The sequence below is a fragment of the Trachurus trachurus genome (assembly GCF_905171665.1).
Source record: "Trachurus trachurus genome assembly, chromosome: 6".
In the NCBI taxonomy this organism is placed as follows: Eukaryota; Metazoa; Chordata; class Actinopteri; order Carangiformes; family Carangidae; genus Trachurus; species Trachurus trachurus.
In genome coordinates, this window is record NC_139897.1 from 12,733,684 (window position 1) to 12,756,890 (window position 23,207).

Below are 23,207 nucleotides of genomic sequence, written 5' to 3' on the forward strand. Positions count from 1 at the left end.
ATAGAAAATGTCACTTTAATGTAAAGTTATTGCAAATATTAGCCTATGTGGTAAATATCCCAGAAATACAACAACAACACTACCAGCACAGTTACCGATAATAATAATAATAATAATAATAATAATAATAATAATAATAATAATAATAATAATAATAATAATGTCTTTTCTCCTCAGTGCAGTGGTGTAATACAGTAAGAACCAGATGTTTCTACACAGCTGCAGACGTTGTTTCCTCTGTCACAGCTGCCATTGGTGTCATCAGTGACGTCGGTGAGATTTGTAATCAGTCACGTGAACCGCGCAGGTCTGGATAAAGCGGTGCTGGGGACTACACAGTCTATTCGGATGCATGCGTCCATCCCACTGTGAATTAATACTATTACAATTATTTGAGGAAAAAATATCAGTAAGGAAAGCAAACGCCGGGGAATAATATCAACTGTCAACAGAAATCCGGCTCCTTTTTTAATTTTTAATTTCGCCTCGTACTCGACAGCTTCATCTCTGAGTCGTCGTGATTCGTCAGATGTGAGTAGATTCTGCTTCTATTGAACATAAAAACAAACCACTCACACACCCAGTCTCTGTAACGAAGAGTCTCCCAACCTTAATATTATTATAATTATTTTTTATTACAATTATCTTTTAACTGTGATTGAATGTGATGTTATGACGTTATCGTCACAAACTGAATCCTGTATTGTCATTTTGACATTGGATGCTTGATTAGGAGATTTAAAACGGTAAACAGGTATTTTTTTCCTCGTATAGCCACGCGCATTGCAAGAATAACTTAATGCTAGATAGTGAGCATCGCTGGCTGTGTGTGATACACTATACAGTGCGCTCATTGGCTACTATGAAGTCATATGGAGGCTTATTTCGTTGCATCCCGTGTAGATGCTCTGTAAGATGGCTCCTTGTGATGGGGGATTGGAGAAAACCCCTCGGTGTTATCATGGTCGCTGTGATCACCTGTGTTTGCTTATGGCCATTTTCTTTACGTCCGCCTATTGCTAATGCAACTGCAGGCTGCTCATGGGGGGTTCCTGTAGTAGCCTAGGCTATGCATGCACATAGGCTAATGTACTATATGTTTTATTTGCTGCACCACCTATAGTATTGTCCTCTTCGTCTTTCTGCTCTGTTTATCTTGGGCGTGTGTGGTTTCCTCATCAAGCACTTAGGGGTCTCCCCCTGTCAAACACAAGGAATGCAAATGGCTGATGAGGGTGAGGGTTGTCTTCATGGCTAAGAGGGAACAGATGCTGAGTGAAATGTTGTGGTGGTTCCCTCCCCAGATCAGACTGCCCATCTTCCCTGCCCCCCTGCTGTTAACACAACCCTCTATAATCCCTGCACAGCCTGGCTCTGACCGCCCAGCAGCCGCGGCCTCTGTCTGTTGGACCATAACAACACCATGATGCTTAATGCGAAAGTGAAAATGCGCTTATTTATTTCCATGTCACAATATCACATACAGAGTGATGGTCAAAAATGTTTATTTTTTTTAAAGCTTTATGTCAAAATTTTGCCAGGAAAAATGTAGGGCAGAAATTTAATAATTAGAATAAATAAATAAACGAAGACACTGAAAATAAATAATCAGTTTGTTTTTTGAAATGATTAATGATCCTTTCATCACTCCCATATTGGATTTAATTTAACAACAACTGTACATGTGCAATCACCTCTTTATTGTTGGTGCAGCACTGGTGTGTGGATGGTGTGTAAATGCTCCCCCCCCCTATACTTCACTGTCTTATTTTATTATTCTTCTATGGCTGAGCCCTCTTTTTAACTGAGTGTAATATAATTTTGTTGTACAATTCTTTCACTGGATAGATACAATGACAATATAGGAACCTTAACCTTAATCGTAATTCAGTGAGGACTATATATTTGCTACTGCTTTTAACATTTTCTTTTACATTAATATTGTAGCTGAGCCTGAAACGTTAGGTTGAACTAAAAGGGAGATTTTGAAATGATGCATGAGGTATTTTACATTTAAACTAAATACCAAAGGCATCCTGGACTATGCTAAAGGAAGTTGTGGGACTATACAGTAGATACTAAAAATGTTAAGTTGTGTTCTGAGGCAATGTGGGAAAAAGTAAGTAAGTAAGTGGCTTAAGTGGGAATATTATGGCACTTGTGGTTGGCACATTACAGCAAATCTGATGGTTGGAGGTGACTCATAAAAACTATAGTGAATGTGAATGGGGAACTTGGCTTGTTTGCTAGTGAGCAGAGGAAATCCGCTGTGTCCTTATTTGTCTGCTTTTATGAAGAAAGCTGTGGTGAATGAAACGATTGCAGTTTCTGGGGAGACTGTGAGTCACTCACTTCCAGTGTTGAGCTCAGACAGGCTTGCCTGTAATACGTGTGAGATTGTTGAAAACCATATGAAAAATAAAACCACAAGTCTGGTGGAATAGGGTTTATTTCTAGGCTTTTCTGTCACAAACACAGGTCTCAAAGGAGTTTAGCAGACAAGTCTTTCTAGATCGATGCACAGAATAATCAAAGTGATGCAGGAGGATTATGGAGAAACAAAACAAAACACAAGACACCTGACAGCAGAAGGCTGATAACCTTTCTCAGCCTGCCCAGCATTACTAATCGGGGCAAAACACACACAAAAAAACACTGTTAGGAGAAAAGGGAAAAGTGTGGACCAGCCTGTTCACTAAGAGGGGACATGAGTGTGTCACAGCTTCCAGGTCAATGCAACGAAAGGCCATTAACACACATAAAAAACACATTCAGGTAAACAGAGGGAAACTGGAAACGGTTTATTCTGCAGCCAGGGATTAATATCTGCACCTGAATTGTTTTATTCTCTGGCTCTCCCATAGACTGTGGTTTTGCTTTATGAACAGAATACATTTGTGGTAATTAAACAACCCACTGGTCGCTACTCGCTTCAGCATCTCAGTGAGAAAACCCAGAGTCTTCAGTTCAATTTTAATGTTGTTGCTATGGTGAGGATTAGATATGATTTTAGGCCTGTGCTTCCTGTTGAGGGGGAGGAACAGACGCAGTGGATGTCGTGGTAGTTGGAACTGGAGATTACATCTATATTTAATCCTGAAACCTTCCAAGGATTGTATGACACATCTGCCATGCCATCAGCTGTATATTTAGCAGCACTCATGCAATGCCCTTGCATATTGGTGCTGTGTCATAGACAAAGGGGGATCACAGAATAACAAAATATTAATTATTTAACATAATCACTGTGTTTTACTGTGTTTCCATTAGGACAAGTGATCACAATGACTGAGGAAAAGTTTCTGACCCTCCAACAAATGATTTGAGTTCCCTCAGATGACACTTGAGCAGTATGAGATCTTTTATTTTGGTAGACATCTAATAATGTAAAATTTAAAGGCTGGTGAATAAAAAAAAAATCTTGCCATTTGTCAGAGTGACAGGAAAATGCAGTGGAGAATCACAGAAAAGAGACTTGTTGAGTACCGAAACAAATTTAAATATGAATCGGTTGAAAGTGTCAGATTCTGGACCTTTTTGTTTTTCAGAAATCGACTGTACACTTTGTGGATTCTTTCTTTCTTTTTTGAGTACAAGGGGGAATAAAAGTTGCAAAGGTGACATAGTGCACTAGTACTATAATTCAAGTGCTACTGTAATGTGTGTTAACATACTTTTGTTCTCAATAAAAAAAACAGTTTTGAAGGAAATAGGACAAAACAGGACATTTCTTGCCATTGGGAAATCTGAGTCACTGGGTTTACGCTGAAGGCTGCAAAGTACTACAGTATAACCTACATCAAAACAGCCACTGGCTGACAAGGGACCACTGGACATAGAGTGTCTTTGATGCAGACAAAAAAACTGTAAGGTCAAGAGCAGTGAGGAGTCATAATTTTAGATATATCGCTCTCACTGATGCACAGAGCAAACAGGCTCCTGTAACAGGACGTGTAGTGAACTGAATATTGTTTTGATTGGTGTTTTGGTTGTTAGGAGGCTCAGTTATTATCCAAATACATAAATGTAGGTGATATTTGATCTCTGACTGATTAACGTCTGAATCATACTCATCCCCCAGGATGACGATGGGAATGCTCCAGCATGTTTGCTTCTGTAGATTATCTTGTGTTCACATGTTAGCGGTCAGTTTCATGCTCTAAGCCTGTAAGCAGTGCTTAGCTCTGCGTCCCATCACACGGCCACAGAGGGGACGAGAGCACACAGATACATTCGCTTTAAAGCCAGTGGAAGCGGAAGTCCTAAGTGGGTGAGATATGGTCGCGGCTTCTTGCAGTGCCACGGCTCCTGGTAGCAACACATCTAGCACAGAAGAGTGGGATAACTTCATGCTAACTCTCTCACATCCCAGTGGGGAAAATAATAGGCAGCTGTTTATCAATTTGATGGTGAGTGTAGAGGAACTGCTGAGAGAGATAAAACAGGTCTTTCGGCTGCGGCACAATAAGCTGGCCCAACGCTAAGAGGCCTTCTAGGGCTTCGTGCTTTGTGATAAAGCAATAACAAGCTGACTCACAGGCGCTCCCTCTATCCCTTTCTTCTTCACAACATTGTTTAGTGCAGAATGTATGCTGCCTGAATACCACCTCGCTAAAAGCTCCAAAAAAAGCTTTTTGCTGCACTACAGCACAGTACTCTCTTCGCTTCTCAGTGCTCAGTCCTAGTTCTGGTACTTTTCCCATCCACGCATATTTTTCTTCTTCTTTTTCTACACAGGCATGTGTTTTATTTTACATAATCAGTCAGGGCATATAGCAAGGTCATTGATCTTAAGCCCTCCCATATTTCTTGGTGAAACATGGTGTTGTTGCAGACAGGAATGTTTGCTAAATGCTTCCAGATGCTCTCATTAGATTTAGTTATTCCTTCAGTATAGAATGTATGTGCAGTGTATGTAATGTATTTTACATGCTGCATGGTATCTCTATTCCCATGATTAATTGAACAGTTATAGCTGCAATACAATTAATAGTGTACTTGAAGAGTGAATTTAATGCTGATGCTGTCATAGAAGGATTAGTCTGTGCAGCTGCAGGTTCCCTCCTGATTGCAAGGGCTCATTTGTCTCCCCTATTCAAGCTACACTACATCATATGTAATTGCAATATGTTTCAAATGTATAATGGACCCCCCCACCTCTCTCCTTCTGTCTCTCCAGCCCCCAGTGTGGGAATGGGAAATGATGGAGGATAAAGGGCCTCGTGTAGCCGACTACTTTGTGGTTGCGGGCCTCACTGACGTGTCCAAGCCCCTGGAGGAAGAGCTCCACTTTGACGACGCCGGTCCCAAGTCTGTGAAACCCAACGCCCCCATCACCGACGTTACTGTGGTGATCCGCTCCCTGGGTGAAGAGGTACCCCCGGGATTCACCTGTGTGGAAAGCACCCCCTCAGGCCTCTCTGCAGAGCTCAATGGAGCCAGCCTCAGGGGCCCGCAGATCTTCCTGTGTTTTAAGCGAGGCAGAGATAAGCCTCCACTGACAGATCTTGGGTAAGCAGTAATCCTCAGTCTGACCCTTTACTCACCCAGCACCACTAATCACTCCTCTGCCTTGGGTCACTGTAATCTGCTCTTAAACACATACTTTAGCGTGACATCTCTTCATTGAGTATATTATTAAAGTAGTATTTTTCTCCACAATGTCCTGTTTTAAAACGATTGTGTAACAAGTCAAACGCTACCTTGTGTTTCAGGGTTCTGTATGAGTGGAAAGAGAAGCTGAAGCCTGGATGTCACATCGTCCAGACCACGCCCTCAGGTCGCCCTGCCAACATCAGCAGCTCATCCTCCCAGCGCATCTACATCACCTACCGCCGTGCCCCAAAGAGCCAGCCCCACACTTCACTGGCTGTCACTGATGTCTGCATCATCATCCCAGGCAAGGGGGAGACACCCCCGCACACCTTCTGCAAGGTGGACAAGAACCTCAACAGCAGCATGGTGGGACGCACCTCTGAGAACAAGCTAAATCTTGCATGCTTGCAAAAATAATTCACGTTTTCACTAATCTGTGGTGGTCTGTGTTTTCTGTCATATTCCAGTGGGGATCCTCTGTCTACCTTTGTTATAAGAAATCTCTGGCTAAAGCAAACACAATTGCATACAAAGCAGGTAAACCGCATAATATACACTATGTATGAAATTTGATATTTGAAATGTGTCATCGTGTAGTAAAGTTTCCAAGATGTGCTTGACTGTGTTGTGTATATTTGTGTGTAGGTCTGCTGTGTAGGTACCCTGAAGAGGACTACGAGTCCTTCCCACTGCCCGAGTCAGTGCCTATGTTCTGCCTGCCCATGGGGGCAACGATCGAGTGCTGGCCAGCTCACACCAAACACTCCCTGCCTGTTTTTTCCACTTTTGTGCTGACGGGAGCCTCCGGAGAGAAGGTAAGAACCACCACCTATTAACTAAAGTGTTGCCAACAACCAAGATCTTTCCTTCAGACTCTCATTTACGTCATCATTTCATTTACATTATAATTAATTACAGTTCTCCCAAAGTTGACATCAGTTTTCTGCCCTTTAGTGCACCAATTCTCCATTAATTGGTTCATTTCAGCCAGCCTCTCCATCTTGATTTCCCCCTCTGTCTATCTCTGCGCATTAGCATCCCTTATGGATTAGTTTGTTGATGAACTGCAGGAGTATTTCTAAGAATACCAGACAATCTTAATCAACTTCCAAACTCCGACTGGAATCAAAAATGGTCTAAAGACTGTGTTTGGAATACTAAAAGGCAGTTAGACTTTGAAAGCAATGCAGCATAAAAGATTTTTTTGCAGCTCATCTTTTGAATAATGGATAACTCATGCGCCACTTGGGCTGGTGCACAAGTTTAACTGCTGAATGCCTCAGTGCTCGCTTCTTCTTTCCCGCAACCTCTAGTCTGCAAGCTGGTCTCCTGGCACTTCATGCCTGGGATGATTTGTTTATTTATTTGGGGGGAACAGCTTCAAAGGACTTTGGATGATTTAGCAAATTTATTATGATGATAAATTCTCGAGTGGAGCAGCCACAGTGTCTTACCTGAATACACTCTTTCTAAGGACCTGTGCCTAATGTGGTGTAAGTCCTTGTAATGGTTGTGTATGTGTGCATACTTATGTATGCATTGGATCATCAATACTCTTACTGAGATGCCTTTGTGTGCAGGTGTATGGAGCCGCCATCCAGTTCTATGAGCCTTACTCAGAGGAGAATCTGTCTGAGCGTCAGCGCTCACAGCTCGGCCTGCCAAGCTCTGATCTCGGACCTGATGGGACCAGAAGTGTTTACAGCAACAAGAGCGTCTGTCTGCTTTCTCACTGGCCCTTTTTCCAATCCTTCAGGAGCTTTCTCACTTTCCTCTACCGATACTCCATCTCTGGACCACATGCTCTGCCGATTGAAAAGTTAGCAAAGTTCACTCATTTAGTCTTTTTCTTGAAGCCTATCAGAAACTAGTTCATTCCTAGTCTGTTGGCTGTATACACTAATGTTCTCTTCACTTTCAGGCACATCTTTCACTTCATGCAAAGCGTGCCGTTCCCCTCCATTCAGAGACCACGCATCCTAGTGCAGGTGAGCTTTAGATGTGACATTTTATGAGTGTTTGCTTTCTCTGGTTCAACATGAGTGTCTGTAAACACACGGTAGTCATGAGCTGAATCCTCCACCCACTGATACTCTAACGCTCCTCTGTGCATCCTCCACAGCTGTCTCCGCATGACAGCCTGATGCTGAGCCAGCCTGTCTCCTCTCCACTGCCTCTCAGGTGGGGGAAACATCATAAAATATAAAATCATAACACAAGGACATACTATATTTATTGCTTTTTTGATCTGACTTGTTGTGTTTTTTCTGCATTAGTGGAGGAAGCCTCTCCACATTACTGCTGAATCTGGGCCCGAAAAACGCAGCCACTCTTCTGGTGTTGGCTGTCACAGAGCACAAGATCCTGGTTCACTCCTTGCGTCCAGCTGTACTCACTAGTGTTACAGAGGCCCTTGTGTCTGTGAGTATTTTGTTCTTTCCTTTCCATTACACTTTTCCCAATAATAACTTGAAAGAGGATGGTCTTTAATGTGATTAGAGGTGCACCGGTAGAGGAGGTAGGAGGCAGGGCTGTGGCATCAATAAATCACCTATAATCACATCTCTCTCATGGTATTAGTGGTGCAGTGGTTTCCGTCTTTCTCCCTGCTTAAATCTCTTCTCTTATGTATCAATTATATTGATGTAATGCACTGATGGATGTGTCTCTTCCTTTTATTCAGATGATCTTTCCCTTTCACTGGCCGTGTCCCTACATCCCCCTGTGCCCACTGGCCCTAGCAGATGTGCTCAGTGCACCATGTCCTTTCATTGTGGGTGTGGACTCCAGATACTTTGACCTTTACGTGCCCCCAGCTGACATCAGCTGTGTGGATCTGGACACCAACACAATCTCACAGTAAGTAACCTCTAGCCGCGACCGCGACCGTGATATATGGCTACTTCAACTTTTCGACACCCCGCTAAAAATCACCCTCCCATAATTTAGGTTTTTATTGGTTTGATGATGAAAGTTATTCCCAGGATTATCTGTATCTGTCAGTGAGGGCCTCTTTTATGTAATGATAAGAGCTGGAATGTAAAATATTCCTCCTATACACAAGAGCACATTGGGGTCTCACTGGTCTACCACATCAATTCAAAAGCTATTTTGCAATTGTAGTTGTAAGTGCTGATGCCAGTCAGTCTATCTCCCCGCCTTTATCTTTTTGCAATGTTTCTTCACTGTCCTCCCGTTTAATGAAAACCATATGGTGTGCTTTCAGAAAAGACGACAAGAAGGCTTTAACATGGAAAATCCTGCCCAGGAGAGCCTGCAAATATCTTCTGAATACCCTGAATAAGCTCTATCAGCAGCTCACTGAGGGTAAGTCCAGTCTGCTCCGTCATTTTAGATCCAGTTTCATGAATAATTTAGACTGGTTACCTGAGTCTGTTGAGTCAGCCTGTACAGTGAATTTACAGAAAACCTCATTAGATGATTACGTTGTTATATAAAACCAACCAATAATGTTCAGTGCATCCCTGGAGATATTGTGGATGTGTAATTTACTCTTACGTTATATCCTTCTACTCAGCTTGCCTCATCTGCTAATACTCAAATTTCAGCATGTAGGCTATTTCGTATCACGGGCTAATGTGGTCTGTCAGCAGAGAAGCAGAAATATCTGTCTCGTCTAACATGGATTTCTTTCATTGTCGAAATTAAACATCAATGCAAAATGAATCCCCGAAAAAGAAAGTCCTTTGATTGCAGCAAATTAATATTTATCCCTGATCACTCTCCGCTAACACACATTTTAACTCAACTGGAATAACGCAATGTCATCTGGTCTACATTTATCCAGTTATACTGAAACACACTGTACACGCAGTAATTCACTGCCAGTAGCGGCAAAAATGTGTTTTAGGGTGTTTCAGCCATGTATGGCAATGCCAGTCAGAGTAAAATACCAGAAGATGTACCCATACCAGCTGGATTACCATGCAATCTTGTCCCCAGAAGGATCAGTCAAGGTTGACATTTGTTTTTAAACATGGCCTTTTCATATTTTGCGATCACCACTTATTCTAAATATTATAACCAAATGCTTGTAAAACTAATGATAGCCTTTTCTAAGCTAATGGGCAAATGTTAGTATGTTAAGTTAAACTTCATAACGTGCCAAAGCGTATACCTATTTGAATGTTAGCACTGCCAGTGTGCACATGTTAGTATGTAACATGTTGCATTTACCTTTACCTTCCTCCTGGTTGCCAGATGCTCCACTGAGAAAGAGTGCTAAGACTGGCTAGCACAAAAATGATAGATAGTTTGAATATATTGTATTGCTACTTTGTTCATGTCCTATATATCTACTCCATTTGTGTGCTCTCAGATGGTCAACTGAACCGTGAAGATGTGCAGATGGAGCACACGGTGACTGACAGTGAGCTCAACGGGGGGAAGAGCCTCCACACTCTGGAGCTGGAGATCCAGGAGGCCTTCCTACGCTTCATGGCGGCCATCCTACGAGGATACCGCTCCTACCTGCTGCCCATCACCCAGGCCCCTTCTGAGAAGACAACGGATGCCAGCTCGCTTTTTGACATCCAAGGTATACTTCCACCTCAGCCCGTAATATAATTGAGTTTATGTAATCGCCAAGTGCACTGACAAGATATTTTTTGAAGCCTTGCCTTCATGTGACTCTGTGCTACACGAGGTCTCAGCACAAAGATTGGCCTAAATCACTGTTGTAATGACTCTGGTGATTTAGCTTAGGCCTCTGTGGAAATTAGGCCTGGATGACAAGTCAGAGAAATGGCCACAATTAATAGCTCAATGTCCTCGCACATCTGTGTGCTCTTAGGACAACGTGTCTCACAGCGTGGTATCTGTTTCCTGAAAACGCTGCATCTAGTCACGATAAATGTTCTGCAACAGTTTGAAAAGTGCATGTCCAGTTTTTTAATCACGACACTGCTATTAACGTGTCATTTCGCAACATGTTTTGTTCCATAGGCTTCGTGAAGAGCAGAGACCGTTCCCATCAGAGGTTTTACTCCCTCATGACCAAAACTCAAATGTTCAGCCGCTTCATAGAAGAGTGCTCATTCGTCAGCGATAAAGATGCCAGCCTGGCTTTCTTTGATGAGTGTGTTGATAAGGTGAGGCTTGCAGCTAATCTTTATTATGGATTTTATGTGTCAGAGACGATTCATTACAAAACTGCATCAATGTGCTGTGTAAGAACAATTGCAGAACTTCTCAGAAAAAAGCTGAGGCATTTAGAGGAAAGATTACTCACATGCTGTCCTCTCAATTAGGATGTCTCATTGAGGTCTTTGTTTAATTTGAAGGAGCTAATAAGCAAATAAAAGGATCTAATAGAAATAAACAAGCACCCCAACATCTCCCCCGAGCTTCTTGTTAACATCAGTACTGAGCTTTTCTCGCCTATTATTTCCCCCGCATTCTTTTCAGTCCCTCAAAGTGTTTTCCCATCTTCTCCCTTCAGCTTTTTCCATTTCTCTGATTTTCTGTCTTTTGTCTTCTCTCTCTCTGTCTGTCATCCTGACCCACCTGCCTGTCAGCTATTCACCACTGGAGGCAAGGTAAGCTGCCAGAGCTTGTTCTGTAGCTTAAACCTGGGTGCATGTTTTTACACAGTTTTCCTCTTTCAGTGACAGTAGCTTCAGGTGTGATGTGTTTCCATGACTCGGCTCAGAGTGTGTGTGTAGTCAATCTTAATAAGTCAAACTGAAGTTAAGACACAGTAAAGCTAAAAGTGTATTAAGGTCTTAAATGTGAAGATGTGCATTAGCCATCTGTGTGTGTCAGCATGTCTGCATTATTGAAGCAGGTGCCATCAGAATGAACTGCACTGTGAAGTTATTCAGAGCTGATTCTGAGGTGATGCTGAGACAAAGAGATTAATTATTTGTGCCATTTTATCTCAGACTCTGGGCACTGTCCAGACTTCAGTAGTCCTTTAGAAACATAAAACAGGAAGATAAAAATGGAGGCGATAATCCTTATTTGTCAAAATTGTATTAGTTTAGTTGTTGAAATCAAAAGGGGTTGTGGGCCTCATTGTCAGTTAGAGGGCTGATCATTTAGGGACTTGACAGCTTTTATTAACACATCCTGCCTACACATGTTTTGTAACAAAGAAAATGACAAAACACCACCCTCCTCTGCAGAAAAACCATTTGTGCTTGCAAACTTGTGCAATAGGAAGTCACATTTACATCCTGCACAAACATTTCGAACTCCTGTATGAATGGCCATTGCGGTTATTATTGAGAAGTGGAAGCATTGATTCATTCAGCGTCATTGCTGCTGAGGTTGACAACAAGTGCGTGATTGGGAAAGACCTCCCGGGTGTAAGAGGAAGGGAATCAAGCAGAGAAACACTGAGTGGAATTGAAGTGAGGGCAAATGGGTCAGTGACAGTCAGTTGACTGAATCATCCACTCGACTGAGTGGAACAAACGCTGTAAACGCAGTACCACTGGGGAGCTATTCAGCCACTGCCATAATATTAACGTTTTTTGCGAAGCTCATGTCTGAGATAAGCTGCTAATCGATTCAGATAAGCCAAGTGACTGCACATCAGCATAGCAGGCTTTCTATGATCTGCCAGACAACTATTCAGTGGTGATTTTCTTCTTAAAAAGAAACGTGTAAGCTCTACCTGTCATCCTCCTTTGTGCTGCCGCTGCTTTTGTTCTCAGACAGGCAGTGTGTCTTTGTGCTCTCCCCGTAGAGCAGATCCGGTGGTCAGTTTTGAGTTGAAGGAGATGTGACAGCTTAGTATCAAGCATTGCTGCCAAAGCAGTTAAGTGTAATGGTTTCATGTCCCCAGAGCTATGTGGCATTTTGTCCAGGTCACTGCAGCTTGGATTAATTTAGTCTTGGAAGATTCATAGGATCCGGCCTCTGCCTTGGCCGTACACTTTAGATAACTCAACCGGGGACATGAACCGTATTTCTGGTGTAGATGGACTCATTAGTGACATCTGTTTATCCTCACTGCCCCCCATGTCTGCTTTGATCTGAGGGCTCATATCGTATCATACGCATGTGCACCTATGAATAGCATTCAGCCTATGGATTTGTGTTTACAGCAAAGCTAAGAGCAATGATGAAAGATAATGATCAAAGTGTGTTTCTCTTTCAAGATGGACAGCGAGCGGCCGGAGGACACCAGACTGATTGAACTGGATGAATCCCACCGCAGCGAGCACACAGTCTATATCAACCCCCCAGAGCTGCCTCCACTGCCACAGGGAGAGGAGCATCCCCTGTGCTATAGGTACAACACTGCAGATCAATCTTGTAACGACAAAACAAACTGTTTCTCCCTTTTACACTGTCTCACTTCAATAGCACTTCTCACAGACACGGTGTGCACACAATGTGGCTCCTGAAGGAGAGGCTTAGCCTAAACTGGCTCTCTTGTTAAAGAATTTGTCACTGCTGTGGGGCTTTGTGATTATTTTTGAGCTGGAACACATCGTCTTTGGATCCCTGTGTTGTTGCTCAAGCTTCCAGGGTGTCAGAGCCAAGCTGATGTGCGCGTCAGTCGGCTCGCCATGGTTTATGTGGGATTGATGCCTATTTCACTTTATCTCATGGTATGGTATATGAGATATCTGTGGATATCTGTATTTCTGCAGCTACTCCGGGTTCCCTGTGCTGAATGCTGAGCTCCTGGAGCCACTGGAGGGACAAAATACTCCATCAGCAGGCATGGCCTCACGCCACAGCAGCCCAGCCAGCCCTACAGCCATCTTTAGACGCTCCAAACAGGTCAGCCATCTGCAAAACTACTCTTTTTAAAAATCTCCTCAACTTGCTTCTTCTATTGTGAAACCACCTTAGTATAGATAATTTTAAAATGTTTTAAATGTATTGTCAGATGGCCTATTTTTTTCTTTTCATGTTGAGCTTATTTTACTGCTGCACACATTCTTCGTAATGATGTGTAAGGGTATAAATGTGAATGCAAAATGCAAATTTGACTTCCAAAGAAAGATAAATGATCTGAATGGTCTCTGATGTTTTTGTTTTATCTCAGGAGATCAAATCAGCTCAAAGGATGGCCAAAACCTATTCATCTATGCCTCAGATGTGGTCCAAGTGTCTGCTGCGCCACTGCTACGGCCTGTGGTTCATCTGCCTGCCAGGATTTGTCGGGACCTGCCACTCTAAGGTGCGAGCTCTGCGCACAGCCTATGATGTGCTGAGGAAGATGCAAGACAAGAAGCTACAAGCTCCAGACGAGGTGAGAAACTGAAATATATGACACACAGATGTACAGCATGCTGACTTGTATTATGTTTCAGCACACATCCTTTAACATTGAAATCCTGATGTTTTCTCTTCAAGGTGTGTTACCGTGTGTTGCTGCAGCTGTGTGGCCAGTACAGCCAGCCTGTTCTGGCTGTTCGGGTGCTGTTTGAGATGAAAAAAGCTGGAGTTCAACCCAATGCCATCACTTATGGGTACTACAACAAGGTGTGTGATCATACCTACATGGGATATGCAATAAACAAGCCCATTTGTCTCTGAATTGAACAGTTTAGGTTAACATTTTTGACTATGTGGTCATGCTTCTGGTTCAGGCGGTACTGGAGAGCACCTGGCCCTCCACCACCAGAGGAGGCTACTTCCTGTGGGGTAAGCTGAGGAACGTGGTCCTAGGTGTGCTCCAGTTCAAGCAAGCAGGGAAAAAACAACAGACTCCTCACAGAGATCCTCAACTTTCAGGTAAGAAAAACAAACTCACTAATGCACTCCCACTGCCTCCACACAAATACTAAAACATACACCAGTAATAGTTACTTTATATTTAAGCGTTAGCAGCTCTTACTGTACGTTTTTTGGGATTGCATTAAGTTACCTTTCTCTTGTATGCACATACAGTAAATGATGAGACTGACTGAGTAGGATTTTATGTCTGTTCTTAATGAGCAGACATGTAAATGGATTTGATTCTGTGGTAGCAGGCATCTCTCCTGGTATCATAACAAGGTTTATCCTGGCTTCAGCCTCCTCCAGCACACATTGTTCCCAGCCCACATTTCTTTAATGACTCTAATTAAAGAGAATGAAGTGGTTTTCCTCCCCTGCAGTCAGAGTACAGAGGTTGCTCTTGATGTCAATTCCCACAACAGCCCAAAGAGCCTGTCATTACCATTACAACATGTTGTATGAGGTGCTCTAATGAAAACATCATGCTTTGCCTCATACACTGTGACATTGTTGTGTTCAGTTCACTTCACAAAGAGGATTTTTTTTTTTGCAAGTTCCCAAAATTGGAAATGTGATCATGTTGGGAAGAATGATCTCTTATGGATTTATGAAATGAAAATGAGCAGTTTAATGTGATCCGCACAGCCCCCATGCTGCTCTCCTTTGAGCTAAGAATAAGTCAGAGAAGTGAAAGCTTCTTTTTCTTTAGGATGTCTGGCGTCTTTAATGTTCAGCAATGTTCGATCACGATGACAGCTACTGGATGTGGTATTCAAAGCATCCCTGTTTCACTGCAGTGGATGATAATGATTACATAAAGTGCTCTTAGTCCATCTGGGCTGTAGTCTTATAATCCTGTTGGACATTTGTTTTAACCGCTCATCCTCTCTCTTATCTGTTATCTCCCTGCAGACGGCAGTGATCTTGACACTGTCAGTCATGGGAGTTTGGACAGTGCTAATGACTCTGCTGAGCGAACCTCCATCGACACTGACTTCACTAAAATGGACTCCAGTGATGATGGATTTAGTACAGGTAGGTAGGAAGCCACGGCTCTGCTTGGTCCTTATTACAACTCTTGCACTCTCATCCTAATAGTGTCATTGCTTTTCCTTTGTCTAAGAGTCTTTCTAAGTAACTTATTTGATTTGATTTGATTTGATTTACCACCTCAAAAGTGCCCAAACCCCACGACTCATAAACCTTTGCTTCCTTTTGCTTAAATGTCACTGTACTTCAATAAATTGTTCTGACAGGAACTCTACACAGTCTGCTTTCTGTCAATCACCTGACACCCACAGAAAGAAATGGAAGTCTCCTTTTAGCATTAAAACGCCTCAGGAACTTGTCACCATATAACTATTAAATCCACAAAATGACACATTATAATTCCACTGAGTAAATATTTTGAAATAACAAATGCAAAAAATATGCTAAGTGTATTCCAGTGGCATTTAAAAGCGACCATGGAAAAGGTAAACTAGACGCTCATCAGGAGACATGCACATCCGTAAAACCTTTCCAGGTGCTGGCTCACAATAATATACACAAATAGATGATTATTTCTGCTTTTATTTTGCATGGACTTTGACAAATGGATGGGTCAACTTTTTAGGCGTTGTTTCCTATGTTGCCCTTTACCTTATATTATGACTAATGCACTGCTGAGACATCAGAGATTTTAATGGTCTATCAGCAGGCTGAGCCTCTGCTCTGATTCTAACATTATCATGGATTTTACAGCAGGTTTGTACATTTCCCCGCAGGTTGACCTTGTGAATATGATGCAAGTTTTCAAAGACTCTTTTCTTCTCCTGCTGCTCCTGTTTTTCTATTCTGGGAGTGTTGCTGAATGTGCTCAAAACTTTGGGGAATGTCACCATGCACAAAACTCTCAGATCAGTTGTCTCTCACAAAGGATCCATTGAGACTAAATAGCTGTTTTTTTATTCACTCAGCGCTTTCTGAAAAAGGAAAACAGTGAGGAATAAAACATGAAAAACAACAGATTTTCAGAGGAATGAAGCTTCTATTCTGTTTTTAGGTGGACAGTCGGACCAAGGCTACGACTCACTGTCCAAGGAGGAGGAGAGGCTGTGTGGCAGAGAGAGTGACGGCACACCGCTGGTGGAAGACAAAGAACAGAGCCAGTCCAGTGAGTTATGCATTAACTGCTCCCTCTAATCTTTGACACTTAGTGACCGTTTGTGCAGAAGTGAATCACTGCTTACTGTCAGTGAAATGAACACTCGCTCTTTAAAAGCTTGGGAGTCATATTGCAGTGTGGGTGTGATATATTCTCTCCCCATCCATTTGCTGATATATTTAGATGTTTTGGAGAAACGGCTTCTGTTGATGGATGAATGCATTACGTAAGCAGGTGGTTGTGTACGTGATAGGATTTGTCTCCAGTTTTTTGCAAACAACAACATGCTGTATCTCTCTGTTCAACACAGCACCCTAACAAGCGTGGAATTTCATCAGTTCTGATTACGTCTAACTTTGTTAGAGTATAGTATATAATATAGATAAGACAACCACATTTTAAGATGAACAGTGACCCCCTGCCTGTTTTCCTATCTACACCCCACTGCGCTATCTAACTATTTTTTGGTGAAAACAACCGCACTCTAACTATAGTTTGAATCCCTAATTGAATTCATTGATCCTTTTCACCTGTGATTTCCTTCATTAAGTGCAGAATTTAGCAGCATCCTGTGAGATTTTAGAGATATTGATAGACTGGCCAGATGCTTGAGAAGGTAATAAAAATGTATTTTTTTTAACAATGTGGTATCTTTCAAATCTGCAGTACCTGAGGCTGAGGTCCCAATCAGCAACATCTCTCCATCCACTAAAAACTACAAATCAACTGATGCCAGTGCAGGTGAGTTTTATTCATACTGAAACCAATATGATTATGTAAAACTGATTTTGAGTTGTTCTGTATCAGAGGTGAATGCCTTTGTTGGATTTTTTGTTTTCTGACAGGTACCGTTGACAGGCTCGTTTCCAGTTCATCGAGTGACGCCATTTTGGGTGGAGTTCTGCCAAAGAGTGAAAGACCAAAATCTCTGGACCTGTCAGGTGGACAGGGAAGCCTGAGGCTCACCGTGCCTCATCTGAGCTTAGCGAAACAGCATCCCGCAGCTGCCGAGAGACTGCACGGAGTAGAGGAAGAGGAGACAGACACTGACAGACAGAAACCTCTGGTGGAGAGGAGTGTGAGCTGCAGCAGCGCGTTGGAGAGGCAAGGTGTCTCCATGGAGAGGAGTGCGAGCTGCAGTGGTGGAGCTGTGAGGAGGTCGGGGATAGAGATGGGGTTGGACCCTCTGTCGCTAATGGCAACCGAGACGGTGCAGGAGAGCGACCGGGACGGCTGCACCACACCGACCACTCGCCGCGACCTCGCAGAGGAGATCGAGGTGTACATGAACAGCGGCAACAGCCCTCTCAGCAGCCGCACGCCCAGCATGGACCTGCAGAACCCCTCCAGCCCCTTGTTCCGACCCCCCTCCTCTCCTCACGCGTCACCAAGACCCTCCGCTCCACTGTCGTCCAGCGCGCACCTCCCGCTGCCCGCCAAACCCAAGGAGAGGCTGAGGCCTTCGCCATCTCTGCCTCTGGGTGTCGGTACCAGCAGCAGGGACAGGCCTTCCTCATTAGTGTCACCCTCGTCACCCACTCCCTCCACCTCGTCCTTCTCCATGGACTCTCTCCTCACGCCGACGCTGGACATCTTCAAGAGCAGCGTCATATCGGCAGGGAAGGGCGTGGCGGAGAAGGCCAGCCGCCTTTACTCTCGTCTGTCGTCCCAGACTTCATTAACACAGGTCAGATCTCCAACACGACTGCTCATCATAATGTGAGATTGCGTCCACGACGAGCTCATATAACGTCACGACATGTTTGTTCTTTGTACTCTCCTGCAGGATGCAAACTGTGACCGGATTAGCGTATCCTCGCTGACCTCAGGAGAGGCAGACTGCTCCTCGCTGCTTGATAATGACTCCTGTCTGGACCCAGATGGCTTTACGTCACCCCAGCATGGCAGCATGTCTAGACTCAGGAGGAGCCCCGTTGTGGGTCATACCAACCTGGGCAGCCCTAGCACACCCAACAGAGTGTTCAGACACAACTCCTTCTCTGGTTTGTCCCTTAACCATCTGTATAATTCATACTGGTAGAATGAAACTGCTAGCTCTGGTTCATTATTAATGTGTGGAATCTCAAAATGTTTGAGCTCAAAAAACAGCACAACCCACATGTATTTTAGGTCGTTTGTAGTCCTAATGAGAGCATCTCCAACATTAAAAAAAGGTCATTGCTCACAGCCACACTTGTTAAATTGGTGCTTTAGTAACTGCAGCGTTGTATTGATTCCCGGCAAAAACGTTTCTTGACTGCCTAGATTTAGAGCAAGTGTAGGGCTCAGTAATGGAGAGAGTCGGGTGTTGTTATGTGGGAAACTAGGCCAGCAGGCAGGAGGGCTGATTCACTGTGTGGGCTTTGCTGCACTCAGCCACAGGCCCTTTGCTAAACATCTACACGTGCATGCACACTCACGTGCACACTCCAAGAGACACAAACTTGAACTGTCCATGAGTGTTCTCTCGCTGCTTTGTTTCATTATTGCACGTTTGCTTTGTTTCATTCAGACGTGCCCAGGTTTGATAGCTGTGTTGAATCTTGGCTTCAACTTGTGTGACTAATTGTGTAATCCTCCATTGTGTCCAGGTGGTTTGGCACTTGCCTCTAAAACTCCTCACACTCCAGATTCCTCTCCAGACACCGGCCGTTTCCAGCCCACTCCTAATTACACCATAGAGGTAAGTTCCTCACGCATCGAAGCTCCCGATCAGACACTCATCTCCAGAATGACTCACACCGTCATCACCGAGCGCTGCGCTGCATCTGATTTCCTCAACATCTTGTTACAGGTGCTTATGTCTAGTTGTTCGCTGTGCAAGACGTGCGACTGTCTGGTGTATGATGAGGAAATCATGGCCGGCTGGACGGCAAATGACTCAAACCTCAACAGCACTTGTCCCTTCTGTGGCACAGCCTTCCTGCCTTTCCTCAATGTGGAGATTAAAGATCTGAGACCACAGAGCAGGTAAATCCTCCCTTGGCTCAGACACACTCAGTATGTATTCACACAAACACACACACTTTGAATCAGTTACCTACATCATTTGTGGCTGAATTCATCTAAAATATGAGGTTTAATGTACACACGGTTGTCTATTTTTAAACTGCTCGCTTTACACACACGCATAAACATCTTTTATCCCAGTGGCCTCTTTAAACAGATCCATCATGTGTGTCCCCTCAGGTCTTCTAAGCAAAGTAATCCTGTTACCGAGGAGGACATGGCTGCATCTCTCAATCCCAGGGCCAAAATGTCTGTGTCAGACTGTGATGCACAGTCACCTGCAGATCCCCCGCAGCAGCTGGAGAGTGGAGGGAGTTGTGGGGCTGCAGCAGCACCGGCCTCCACCTCTGCCCCGGTGACGGTGCCCTACCTGAGCCCCCTGGTGCTGTGGAAGGAGCTGGAGAGTCTGCTGGTGAACGAGGGCGACCAGGCCATCTCCACCCCGAGTGTTGTCGACCAACACCCCATAGTCTTCTGGAACCTTGTGTGGTATTTCCGACGACTGGAGCTGCCAAGTGACCTGCCAGCTCTAATCCTGGCCTCCCAGCACTGTAGCCATGGAGACCAGGTAAATATGTTAACATCTGTTAAGCTCACGCACACACACGGCTGTGTGTTGATTGATCCATTTAATGCAAAGTCACCATTTAATTAACTTTGTTTAAAAGCTCATTTGTGTGGGATGTTAATATTTTTGACTTTGGCGTCCCCTGGTGGTAGTTTTAAAAACAGAAACTGCCAAAACAGGAACATAGGAAAAAAGCAAAAATTTTCCTTATTGCCCTTATAATAAAAGTCATAATAATATATGTAACCACATCATATCCCTCCTCATACAACCTAAAAGATGTAGACTAAAGGATTAATATTCACTTTACTCCCTTTAGACTCCTCAGAGCATTTCATCCGAGGACAGTAAGCAGGTGCTCGTGAGGATTATGTGGGACAACCTGAAATTACACCAAGACAAAGTTCAGCCCTGCTACGTCCTGTGGAACACACACTGTAAGTTATTTCAGCATTTACCTGAACAGACTGCTGCACAGTGTATTATGTTTCAAAAGGTGAAATTACTTACAGAAAATGATGGTAATGCCGGCAAGTATGAACAAGGTCAGATATTTACATACAAATTAAATAATGCATATGATTAACTAGAAAACCATGCATTATTCACCAGGGAACTCTATTAGTCATGCCTCCTCTATCAGTGATGCACTTTCAGACTGGATTCTGAGTGATGGAGATGAATGAAGCTTTGATCGGCGTGACTTTTATCTCTCTTTCTTCGCAGGTGCCAACTCCCTGGTTCGCTCTGGGCTGTGTGAAGAAGGCCAGCTCTTCACTGTGGAGCTACTGCAGGGTTTTGTGAGAAGCATTAAGAAAAGTGATTTATATCAGCCCATGAGCCAGATCATCCAGCTGCTGGGGCCGGAGCTGGGTTTCAGGCGGCAGAGGTGAAGAAATAATGATGTCAGTGTAGAGTCTCGTGGAGGCTGTAATGTGAATGGAAAGTCTAATTGTCTTTCTCTTTCATTTTGCATAAAGGAGCCTCTACAGAGATTTATTGTTCCTCGCTCTTGTGGCTTTGGGGAAGAACAACATTAATATAGGTGAGTTTAGAGGCCTATTTGTATTCATGCTAGTGGAATGGGATGGTGCTGTCAGTCTGTTGGGTGGATGGTTCACCAGATTGAAACATTTCAACATCTTGCCATGAAATTTGGTACCAACATCAATAGTCCTCACTGGGTGAATCGTAATGACTGGTGATGTTTTGACTTTTCCTTCAGCACCACCAGGAGGTCATACATTGAATTGATCCAATTCTTTGGGAAATAAATTATATTCCCATCCACTGCATCTCAAAAATGTTTATCATTCTAAACTAAGTTAGTGAATATTTAAGTAAATAATGTTTCAACTAACCATTATCTCATTGCAGATGCTTTTGACCGGGAGTACAAGTTGGCCTATGATCGCCTCACACCCAACCTGGTTAAACTGACACACAACTGTGACCGGCCCCCTGGAGCAGGGGTCATGGAGTGCAGGAGGACTTTTAAAGAGCCCAGTTTGTAAACTACTACCAGTATGTTTTTCCCTCAAACTGTGGTCACTGCTGCTGTTTCCTTTTCTTTTTTTCTTTCTTTCTTTCTTTTTTTTTAATGAGGACTGCTCTTCAGACTCAGGACCTGCTCACCTGACTGGACCACAGAGCTCTTTAAAGCACAACTGGGTAAATGACACTTAATAATGTGAAGCAACTGCCATGAGTTTTGTGTATACTGTTATAGTGGAGAAGTAAGAGAGGCATGGAGCAATGAGCCTTGTTGTTTTTTGTAAATATTTAGAAAGTCCCACTGTATTTTCAGTATAACTACAGTAAAATGTTTGTACAGTTAATATACGGTCTATTTTATGACTTTGTTTCTGTTGAAGCTATGAGTTAAGTATGTAAAAGTAAGTGTATGACCATGTTGTCTAAATTCCTCAGTGGTCCTGGTGACCTCGTTAAGACTGTTGTCGAGTGTGTGTATAATAAGTTCTTGCTCTTAGACATTCATGTTTTTATGAAGCACTTAGACAAGGTGAGCCCTGGATTTTCATTTTCATTAACATAATATAAAGCTGTGGCCCAGCAGCCCACGCTTAAGTGACTTTTCTCTTTGGCAGCTGAGGGATTTACTGTTCTGCCTAATATTTCCATTAGACAAAGTTCACAAAAGCAAAGAAATTGCTTCTCATCTAAACCTGGCAGGGCCATGCTCACATGCCTGAATACACTAAAGTAGACAACAACATCAAAAAATTATAAAACATGATATTAAGGGAATACTCAATTGATGTATATGCACAATGTTTATTCGTGTGTTTTTTTGTACAATGTACCAAAAGAACCCAAAAAGGGAATTATACTTGTTTTATGTTTTATTTACAGTTTTTAAGCAATACCTTTTTTAAAATGAGGACTGAATAATTTATGTGTTATAAGGGACCACCACAGATAAATATCCTTACAGTACAATCAAACTAATAGGTGACAAAGAAAAACTGAAAAGTAGGTTTCTGTTTGTTTAATCAACAAGGTTTTTGATAAACAAATGAATGTGTTGACACAGAAACAGATCTATAAAATTGTACAAAGTATTTGATTCTAGTATTTTGTATATTTCTTTTTGGTCTTCACTTTATGGTGTAGATATCAGGTATAAATACATGGACAACACTGCACTGCTTAAGGTCATTGTAACCACTTAAAATAAAACTGACTGTTGAAAACATTTTTGGACAGAGGCAGTGCAGTAATTGTTTGCACTGAGTTTGTTAAAAAAAAAAAAAATCTCTGACCGCAGCTCTGACCTGCCCTAATTCAAAATCACGTCCAAAAATTGTTCACTGTGTTAATATTGTCTTTCACTATTAACTGACAAAAACCTGCCTAGATTTCTATAGTGTGATGCAGCTGCACAGCTTATTACTGAACCTCACAGATACTGATAATGATAAGATGCTGGATTAGATACAGCTGTGCGCTCACAGCATGTGCATTTGTATTTTAACCACCTTGTAAGTTGTAACAAGTTGTTAAAAAAAACAAAGACAAAAAGAGAAAAAAACAAACAAACAAACAAAAAAACAGTGATGACCAAAACATCATTTGATGTCTACATGTTGTTTACACTATTTGTCAATTCAAATAATGTTTATGAAGTATTATTTATCATTTGTAACACAGATACTAATTTGTATG

General features: G+C 42.8%; 1 protein-coding gene across 1 annotated transcript; it reads left to right on the forward strand.

The window, feature by feature from the left end:
* The first annotated feature begins 302 nt into the window (after positions 1-302).
* On the forward strand, positions 303-23,071 carry dennd4a (DENN/MADD domain containing 4A). The gene is made up of 31 exons (XM_083973096.1): positions 303-531; positions 5,180-5,511; positions 5,715-5,961; positions 6,063-6,132; positions 6,241-6,410; positions 7,176-7,414; positions 7,517-7,583; positions 7,718-7,776; positions 7,872-8,016; positions 8,279-8,454; positions 8,822-8,922; positions 9,935-10,153; positions 10,561-10,706; positions 11,133-11,153; positions 12,723-12,856; positions 13,221-13,353; positions 13,622-13,828; positions 13,933-14,061; positions 14,169-14,313; positions 15,211-15,333; positions 16,343-16,453; positions 17,111-17,185; positions 17,290-18,131; positions 18,231-18,447; positions 19,036-19,127; positions 19,239-19,414; positions 19,634-20,021; positions 20,341-20,458; positions 20,748-20,910; positions 21,002-21,066; positions 21,399-23,071. Exons 2-31 carry the CDS (start codon positions 5,201-5,203, stop codon positions 21,533-21,535), a joined length of 5,226 nt encoding a protein of 1,741 aa, XP_083829222.1. The 5' UTR covers positions 303-531; positions 5,180-5,200; the 3' UTR covers positions 21,536-23,071.
* The last annotated feature ends 136 nt before the right edge of the window (positions 23,072-23,207 follow it).